The sequence below is a fragment of the Notamacropus eugenii genome, chromosome 6 (genome assembly GCF_028372415.1).
Source record: "Notamacropus eugenii isolate mMacEug1 chromosome 6, mMacEug1.pri_v2, whole genome shotgun sequence".
In the NCBI taxonomy this organism is placed as follows: Eukaryota; Metazoa; Chordata; class Mammalia; order Diprotodontia; family Macropodidae; genus Notamacropus; species Notamacropus eugenii.
The window spans coordinates 480645-491208 of record NC_092877.1 but is presented as its reverse complement, the minus strand read 5'-3'; the positions used below and the strand labels follow the sequence as shown (position 1 = coordinate 491208).

Sequence of the window (10564 nt, the reverse complement as noted above, 5' to 3'; positions counted from 1 at the left end):
AGTTTTAACTAAAATTGCTTTTTCTATAAATCAAGCATTTGCAAAAGTATGTTTGTAAAAGGAAGCTTGTGGGCAAATAGGCAAAGACCTTGGTTTTAGTTCTTGCAATTTTTGCAAATTAAGTTCATGAGGGTTTTGTGATAAATTATAAATTTTTCTTAAAAGAGGAAGATGTTTATTGTATGAAGACAGTTTGGAAAAAAGAATTTCAGTCTAAGTTTCTTAGAGGCAGGTGACCTCTGGTAATATTTTGCATTGATGGAAAAGGTAAATGTTTCTCTTCTGATATAAATTCATTTCAAGAACATAAGTTGAAGTTAGTGTTTGAACTTATTATGTGTAGCTCATTCTTTTAGATTGAGCAGGGCTAAAAAGGTATGGAGAAACTTGGGAAATAGATTTAAATCTATTAGAGCAACAAAATTATAGTCATATCTGAAACTGATTATTGGAGCTTGCTATTTTAAGATTTTATGGGACTATTAATTGACTGTCTACCTCCAGGTATGGACAGCAAGAAAGACAGTCTGAGCCATTGATCCACAATACTAGCGAGCTTGTGAGGTGCTGATATGAACTGCAAAAAGGTGATCTCAGGCTGAGGTAGGATTCTCCTGACTCAATTTTCCCACTGACACCTGGAAGACATTAAGCTTGGCTGAATGCCACTTGACAATCTACTCCTACCTGGAACTGACATGAAGTTAGGGAGATGTTGCTTCCCTGAAATGTCCCTAATCTTAGTGGCGATTTCCTATAATCAAAAGTTTTGTAAGCTTAATACCAGATCTACTAAACAATATATTGTTGGTGGGGAAACATCTGAATTCAAGTCTTAAAAATTAAGCTATTAGGTTTAGGACTTTAGACCAACAACAATGAGTAAGAGTCCCTTAATTCTTAGTAATAGCATGAAGACAAATCAGGTGAAGGACTTGTGAGATTAGCACACATAGTTATTATTATTTTTGTCTCAGTTGGTAAGTGTTAAAAGAAAAATGATTTGTATATTTTTTAAAAAACGGTTTGTATATATAAAATATTGTAAATGCTTTAAAAGAAGCATTGCATGACCAGGACTTGGAATAGTTTTTTGAGGTGATATATACTGTATTAAAAATAATTATTCATTGTGCTTATGGAAGTAGTAGAGCCTGGTATTGACTCTTTAGTGAAATCTCATCTTCCTGATGGGAAAAATGAAGAGTAAATTAATGTAAAATATAAAAACTGTGTTCTAATGTGAATTTCGTAAACATAACAATTAGTCAAAGTTCCAATTTTGATTTTGTAAGTGATAAGTGCAAAAAACTTAGGAATAGTCATCTAAAATAGTATTAAGTTTAGTTTTATAGGAGAGTGGACACCTGGATTTCTACAGAAGATAAAGGGAAGAAGATACTGAGATGCTCTGCTGAAGGCGGCTTGAACGAGTATCCAGACCATAAAACCTCATCAGATGATGTTCCTTCCAAGACTGCTGTATGAGATGGAACCTCTGAATGGATAATTCATTGATATACCTTTGTATTTTGAATCTCTGTACTTAATGAAAGTGGACTTCCCCCTTGTGATTTGTCAACACGTCGATCGACTTTGTTCTCTTCCCATCTTCATATAAAGGGGAGATATATGAAGGAAAGAATTTGTAATGGAAATAATGTGAGGAGGCATTTATTGGATTAAGGTGTGGAAACAAGAATTTTAGTAAAACAAAGGGAGTTTGTGAGAAGCTAAATCTCTCCACTTGCTGTATAAAAATAGGTGACTATCAAAAGGCAGTAAAATAAATCAGTAGGAATATTAGAAAATGGCTCAAATTCAGACTCGGATATCACCATTTAACACTTCTTGTGGTCCTGGTTCAAAGATAACAGATAGAAACAACTATTATGGTTTAGGCTCATCGCCATCAGTGAAGGTATACTCCTTCCAATTTGTCTCCCTTGCATGATGCAACTAATGACCAAACTAGTACAAGATTCCCTTTCAAAGATAATTAGGCCAGAAAGTAAAGATGAATTTTAATTAGATCCATGGCCCTAAAGAGTCAAGGCTGGAAACCAATCGAAGATAGTGGAGGAGAAGATAGGGAGGATGATTTAGCAGAGGCAGCCTTCCAAGAGGGATGTGAGGGGTCTTCAGAGTAACAAAAATAAGAGCAGCGATTGAGTGAAATCAGGTTAAGTGAAGACCCCTCAGGCATGAATTTCCCCAAACCCCTACCCTTCCTGCCCAAGCTAAAGTAAATAACTATCCCCCTTAGGCAAATAAAATGCTCCAGGAAGTAGGAGAACCACCAAAGTTCCAGTCACATGACCTGGTGTACCCTTCCCCTTCACCACTCCCTTAATGCCACTTCAGCATTCTTCCCTTAAGTTCCACATTTGGTAACAAAAAACCCTCACTAGTGAGCAATGATCTTTTCTGTGTTCTTTGTCTAGTGGATTCCAGCTCTTAGACTGTATGCCTGGATTCCCAGGCAATTGGAAGAGAGGCTACTGTTCCTTTACATGAGGGATTATATAATGTTGTACTCCATTCTGCTCAGGCCCACTCCTTTGCTGACACCAGCCATGGTCTCACAGAAAGTACCCCTTCTCATGAGACTGTAATAAATTCCTTTTTGTCTTCTACTTTGAGAAGTCTCTGAGTTTAATTTGAATAAGGTTCACTGACTCCCACACAATCACCAAGTACAATCACACTCTGTATAGATTTCCTACGCCAGGAAGTAGAGGGGGGAACGAATTCTGTATTCTGAAGCCCACTTTTTATGTCTTTACTGTTCTGGGCAAGGTGAAATTCAGAAGTATTTCTTAAATTCTCTCAATAGGCATTTATCAAGGTGATTCTGGTCAAGCCTTATCCCAATTCCTTTGAAGGTCAACCATTGAATTGTGTGATAATATGCATTCAATTTTATATTATGTAATCTTAGGGAACGTGAACCTTAACATTTGTGAAAGTGGAAAAAAAAAATCTAACCACAAGACTAATTTCATTTTTAGAAAATTTCCTTTACTGAAAGTGACATAGATATTTTTCTTGAATTATTTCTTTTGAGGCCACAAATATTGCATCAATAGAGTCTCTAGGGCCTGGACCCCAAAGGTATTATAGGCAAATGTAAGATTTTTCACATAAATGCCATACTCAGTTTTCAAATAAAGTAGAGGGACGTCTCTCTTACTCTGAGCTTTGTTGTAAAATGGAAATAATCCCATTCTCCTCATACAGTCAGTGACTGAGACCGATTTTCTGTCAGTAATGTTTGGCCGTGGATTAATTTTTAGTGTGGTAATTAGGAAGGGATTGGTAAAGTATTTAATCATGGATTTGATGCATCACAAGATGCACCATCTGTACGTGTTATGGATCTAGGAAATGAAACTTGCAGGACACTCTTTGTTCTGGTGAGTAGCTTTGTCTGGTAATTTCCTCCTACATGCTATTTCTTTATTGGTCTATTGACTAGAAAGTAGAATATTCCTTTCTCAGCTCCCTGAAAGATAAATCAGAAAGGTACTACTAGAGAGGGGGGAGTGGGAGAGGTTATCTGAGATAATTTTCTTCCTCCTCCTCCTCCTCCTCACTCATTTTCTGCTCAACATTTTTGCTCAGGGAACCTAATATCCACGAAAATTAGAAGGCATCACATAATGTCCCTTCCCTGAAAAAGTTTTCGATACACGTGGGAAGATATACATACAAAGAACAATGTTATTCCCATGTAATTCATGTTAACAGTCCACTGGCAATTAAAATCAAAGCTACAAGATTTGAGGGGAATGAAGAATACCTATGAGTGAGGAGAGTAGGATTGTTAGCAACTTGAGAAAGCTCTATATGAAAGGTTAGACTAAACTTAGTAGGGATCAAAAGAGAAGGCATCATGTTTTGGGGGAAATGATGTAAACAGAGGCATGAAGGCAGCAATGCATGTTTTATCTTTGGAGAAAAATGACCGGAGTAATTTGACAGCAGCTGTGGCTTTACTTAGGAATTGTTGGGGTGTAATGTTAGAAAGGAATCAAAGTATTTAACAGATAAAAATAAAATGAAAAATACATGCATACTGTAATTACCAAAGAGTTGTAGAGAGGAAGTATGGTAGGATGTATGGTATTAGGAATAAGGACAACCTTGGTTCACGTTATGCCTTAGAAACATCCCCAGTGAAGTGAGAAAAAGGGCAGGGAGGGGAGTGAGTTAAGCCTTATTCCTAAGACAGTATCTGAAGTTTTAATTGTAAAATGACCCTGAAAGTGTATTAATGGAGGTGGTTTGCATGTCAAAAGGTCCTTATATCTCTGGAATCAAAGATCCAGACCAACCACAAAAATGCATCACTTAAAACAACACAATAAACATATTATTTTGCCCTAAATTACCCTTGAGGGGATTTTACTTTGAAAATAATAATTTTAGAGCTCTCTTCTCAAAGATTAACTGAGTAATATAGAACTATAATAACTAAAGAAACATACACTTGCAATTGACTTAAATCTTTGACAATAAGGCAATAGTTTCATGGACATACATTAATATATTGAAAGATTATAATGCCATCAGAATGGACAAGTACGAGGGAAACAATAAATCTTGAAATGAGACACGGATGGGAAGGAAAATATCATTACTGTCTTCAATAGAGTTGTATAGAATCAAGATCAGTGGGGTGGAAATCACAAAAAAGGAAATTTAGGCTTGATGTCAGGCAGATTTTCTGAACAATTAAAGCTTATTAGAAGTGAAATCAACTGACTTATTGGGATGGTTGCCTCCAGGTTGCACGGATATTTCTCTTTTTCCACCTTTTAATTGTTTTTCCCCCCATCAATTGTGTGTATCTTGTTTCAACGTGTGAAAAGACTAAAGTTTTGTTTTTTTTTAAAATGCATTCCATTACACCAAGGGAATCATAATCTACGTAAAAATGGGGAATATGTCCTTATAAAGTTTGTACTAATACTTGAAACAAAAATGAGAGACTAATGGATGTTACAGAAATTGTCTGACATCTTTAAGAGAGAGCTGGACAGAGATGATCAGCGGACAAAGAATGGTCAAGCATTGATTTGAAAATTAGGAGTTTTCTTCAGTGCTTAAGGAAATTTTTGTATTTCTACAATTAAAAAAGAAGGAACAGTTCACTGAGGCAAGATGCATGATGAGAGCAAAGGTATGGAGCCAAGAATATTCGTTATGTTTATGGTAGAAAGATTATGCACTTGGGTTGAAATGATTCTAGCTGTATCCCACTGGGGTGGAAAATCAGAGCTCTTGAAAGCAAGTTTATGGAAGAATCTGAATGACAATCTATAGACTCTAACCGGGTATTCAGGAGTGATCATAATTTCAAACAGAATTTGTATTGATTGGCAATTGAGAAGTTTTGAAGAGAGGTAGCGAAGTGGAAAGAGGGTCAGATGTGGACACAGAAATACCCCGTCAGAATAATGACTTTGCTATTTAATACCTACGTGATTTTGGGAAATCATTTTACATATTGATACCTCAATCTCCTATAAAATGAGAGTCTGGCCTAGATGACTGATAACTCTTCAAGCCCTAAATCTGTGTTAATAAATCATAAAACCATAGCCATAAGAGCACTGAGCCAACAAATTCATAGGAGATAACAGAAATGCAGACGAAATGGGTGAGTTTGAAAAAGTAGATAAAATGCAGAAAAATAAATGGATAAATATGAAGAAAGCTTTTTTAAAGGGTCTAATATTGGGCTACCCACCATTTTAATTTTGATAGGTTATTTCTTAACTGGACTGCTTGTGTGTGTATACACACACTTATACATATTTACTGTGTGTATACATATATCGACACATATATACATGTATATGCATATGTACATACATATATACCTATATATACATACATATGTGTGTGTGTATATATGTATATATATATATATATATATGTCTATGCATACAAATATAATAAATGCAGTAAGAACAATGTGGCATAAGGAAGAGACTGAATCAAGGAGATCCTTTTTCTCTCTCTAACTCTAAAGATGTTATTAGGGAGTATTTGAATTAAATGACCTCGGACAAATGATTTAGCCACTTTGTGTCTCAGGCAATAAGACTGAAAAAAAAAAGAGAAACAAGGGGCAGCTAAGTGGTGCAGTGGATAGAACACTGGCTTAGAATTGGGAAGGTGTGAGTGAAAATTCAGCCTTAGACACTTACTGAGTTTGTGAACCCTGTCAAGTCACTCATCCCAATTTGCTTTATAGTTCCATATTTTTAAAATTAACTGGAGAAGGAAATTTTAAACTACTCTAATATCTTTGTCAGCATTCTGGGACATTCCCAGTTGTCCTGATCTATAATCTGGCCATTGAACGCAGATTGCTCCAAAGGAGAAAGCAAGGCTGGTGATTTTGCCCAATCTTCCTTCATATAAGCCCAATACGCTTTCATGTAATGCCATCACCTCCCTATTGTGATGGTCTCCTTTGGGAACACAAAACAAACAACAACAACATCATAGCCTAGAAAGTTTCAAATAAAATCAGAAATAATTGGACAGACTGAAAATCTCAGGTAATTCTCTAATTTTATGTCATGAACACCTCTTACAGTTCAATGTGCAATTTTTCTTCCCACATCAATGGGAATGATCGATATTGGCTGATCATTCATGTGAGATTTTGGTGAAGCCACTTAAAAGGGCCCATGAAAAAATAGGTTGAGAGAGTTAGAAGAGACATTTGTTATCCTATATAGAAGATCAGAAGATCATGCATATTTATAAAAAATAAGAAAATGGCAGTTCATTAGAATTTTGAAATGTTAACTCTTGGACACAGCTTTGTAGCAGAAAAATCATAATTAATGAACAATGTCCTCAGAGCATAAAGTTGGTAGGTTTTAGAAAAGAATGCTTAAGTGGAACAAGCTGCAATTTGTACATTTAAAGAAGGAAGGGGTGACAGAAATAGAAGGGATGGAAACTACTTGTGGAAATACTCTGAAGTAGCAGAGATTGGAATGGAAATTTGAACACTGCTATTCCTGAATGAAAAGTGACATTGGAATAAACCATATATCTGTATTTGCCACTTTGAGTATTTTTAATTTTCAGGCAGCATATTGTCTTACATTCATTGTTCTTGGACACCCATCGAAGTAGGTAATATTCTACTATCGCACTTCTATAAAAATAAAAATACAAATTGAAATGCTCACTCCCATTGCTTCTTCCTTGAGCCATTTTCTAACTCACCACCCCCAGTCCTGACCACCTTAATTTTTAGGAAACTAGACCTCAACCACCTTTCATTTCTCTCTCTCTCTCTCTCTCTCTCTCTCTCTCTCTCTCTCTCTCTCTCTCTCTCTCTCTCTCTCTCTTTCTCTGTCTCTTATTCTGTGTGTGTGTGTATTCCGCTGTTTATTCATTTGTTTGTTTATTTTTTTTCTTTTTCAATTCTTGTTTATTACTTGGACGATAATTACTACATTGTGGTGTTTTCTAAAGGGATATGTATAAATATTCCCTGGCAGGACAGATAATGTATCAGGTCCGTAAAGCACCCCACTTTAGGCTTCCTCTACTTCTTCTGGACAGTTTCATGATAGTTTTCTTTCAGTAAAGTCACAGGCTATGAAGAAACAACTTCAGGAGGTCCTATTTAGGAATCAACTAATAGGTGTCATCTCTATTTGTGTGGGTATTCTTTCCATCCTACTTACAAAGAGTGGAAAGGACCATAAGATTTTAGTGTGTAGATTTGCAAATGATTTTAAGACATTGAACATGGAAAAGAAATGTACATATTTTGTAGTCCCAACTCATATTTTAGAGTACAATGGATAGAAATCTGGACCTATAGTGAAATGTGACCTCAGATATTTATATCTCTGTTTGCATCAGTTCCCCAAATGGTAAAATTGAGATAATAATAGCACCTATCTCTCCAGATTATTTCAGTATCATTTGAAGAATAATTGTAAATCCCTTAGCATGAGGAGTGGCATAGAGAAAATTCCATATAAATTGTAGTATATATTATTGTTTTTCTTATAAACAGTCAACTCAGGTGAACAAATTAATCAATGATTACACAGACATTAAGACTCACAATTAGGATCAAAGCCATTTAAACAAGTAATAGCTAATATTAATACAGAACTGACTATGTGCCTGGGATTTTCTTAAGCATTTTAGAAATATCGCATTTGTTCTTCAAAACAACTCTACAAAGTAGGCATTATTATATTCCTCACCTTAAAAATAAGGAAACAGAGACAAAAAGATGTTAACTAATTCTCTCAGGGTCAGAAAGCAAGTAAGTGTCTAAAGCTAGAACTGAAATCAGGTTTTCCAGAGTCCATACATAGCACTCTGTCACTTAGCTGCCTCTATAGCATCCGAATTCTAAATGCGAATTTTTATGTGAATTGGCACATTACCTAAAATTTGTTTTATAGATATGCATAGATGATGGATATATTCATATATATATATATATATATATATATATATATAGATAGATAGATAGATAGATAGATAGATAGATAGATACATACATACATACATACATACATACATACATACGTACATACATACATACACACATACATATTCCTATTTGAAAGATAGCTGAAACTTACTCTTCAGGGTTCCAGGGAAGTGGATGTACCACATCAAAAGGGTAACAAGGACATAATCGATTCAAAAATTACAGGAGAGATGAATGACTTTTGTCTCTATATTTCGATGTTTGAATAAGTGAAATAGACTGCCTTAGGTTCTCCTTCATTTAAGGGTTCTGAATGAACAATATTTTCTAGAATGAACATTTGTTGAAGTATAGATTGAGATTGTGTGATTCTAAAACCACTCATATTTACTGACCATTTCTTATCTCACTCTTTCTTTGGCTTCTTTCATATTCCATGATATTTTTCTTAATCCATGTGTTTAGAACTTGGCAGAAAATCCTAACTTTGGAACTAAACCTATTATTATATCCATAAAACCTGTAACCACAATAACATCTAATTCATACTCTGCCCTTACCCTCTGTTCCTCAATTTAATTTATGTTTCACTTCTCATGATTCATCTCTAATTCACTCCAATAGGAATAATGGTGAGCCTTGACAAGAATCAAAGTGCCACAGTCATGTTCATCTTGCTAGGATTCTCTGAGCACCCAGAGCTCCAGATGCCCCTCTTTTTACTATTCCTCATCATTTACGCAGTCACTGTGGTGGGGAATGTGGGCATGATTGTGGTCATCAAGATCAATCCCAAACTCCACACCCCCATGTACTTTTTCCTCAAGCACTTGTCCTTTTTGGATTTCTGTTACTCTACCATAATTATACCAAAACTGCTAGAAAACTTAATTGTACAAGACAGAAGCATCTCCATCAAAAGTTGCATCTCACAGTTTTCTATTGGAGTCATCTGTGTGATAACAGAGATGCTCATGTTGGCAGTAATGGCCTATGATCACTTTGTTTCTATACGCTATCCTTTACAGTATACAGTTTTCATGTCAAAAAAACTCTGTGCCCTGTTCGTGACTGTGGTATATTCATGGGGCATAATTTCTTCTATTGTACTCACCTACTCAATTCTTGTATTGTCATTTTGTGAGACCCCAATCATTAATAACTTTGCATGTGAATATTCTGTCTTCCTTTCTGCTTCCTGCTCTGCTAAACATTTTAGTGAGAAAATGCTTTTTATCTTTGCAAATCTCAGTGCATTTTGCACCCTTGTCATTATCCTTATATCCTATCTTTTCATATTTGTTACCATCCTCAAAATGCATTCAGTCAGTGGGAAATATAAAGCTTTCTCCACTTGTGTTTCCCATTTGACAGCTGTTACCATCTTCTATGGGACCATCATCTTCCTCTATTGTATTCCCAATTCCAAAAATTCATGGCTTGTAGTCAAAGTGGGATCTGTTTTTTATCTTGTAGTGATTCCTATGTTAAACCCCTTCATATATAGTCTAAGGAACAATGATGTGAAGGAAACCTTCAGAAAAATAATGGATCTCAAAATCGTTTCTTATTAAGATCTTTTTTTTTAAGTTCTATGACTGTTGTTGGAGCTATTCTGATGGAATTTATGGTGATTTTTAATTAATTCTCTCAGTCCTTTTCAGGTACTCCCCTGTCTGGTGTTCATACCTTCATTCATTCCTTCTTCAATAATCTGAAAGGAAATGGGAAAACCAGTAGGCAAATGAAACAGTGATGTTTGAAATGAGATAAAGTACTGGCAGAAAATCATTATAACATACCTCGTGAGTAGCATCAACCTCAGAACCATTCGTTAAAGCTCCTTGACAATTTATTTTAAAAATAAATCTAATTCTATGAGACTTAAAATCCATTTTTTTCAACATTCATTTTTCCACTACTTCACATTTAAGAACGGAAGAGTAATCTTTAATGTTTACTAATGGGGTAAGAAGACGGCTTTTGGAGAACTACCAGACAGAAATACCTCTATGAGTAGCCATATACAGTTTTGGCATATAGCCACACATGGAGTACATCTATTAATAG

General features: G+C 35.3%; 1 protein-coding gene across 1 annotated transcript; it reads left to right on the top strand.

Annotated features, from left to right (window-relative positions):
- The first annotated feature begins 9123 nt into the window (after positions 1-9123).
- Positions 9124-10068, top strand: LOC140511478 (olfactory receptor 1165-like). The gene has a single exon (XM_072620611.1). It carries the CDS (start codon positions 9124-9126, stop codon positions 10066-10068), a length of 945 nt encoding a protein of 314 aa, XP_072476712.1.
- Positions 10069-10564: the final 496 nt, after the last annotated feature.

What these genes read in the sequence shown, in the direction of transcription:
- LOC140511478 (XM_072620611.1), top strand. Translation starts at nt 9,124, where the DNA reads ATGGTGAGCCTTGACAAGAATCAAAGTGCCACAGTCATGTTCATCTTG.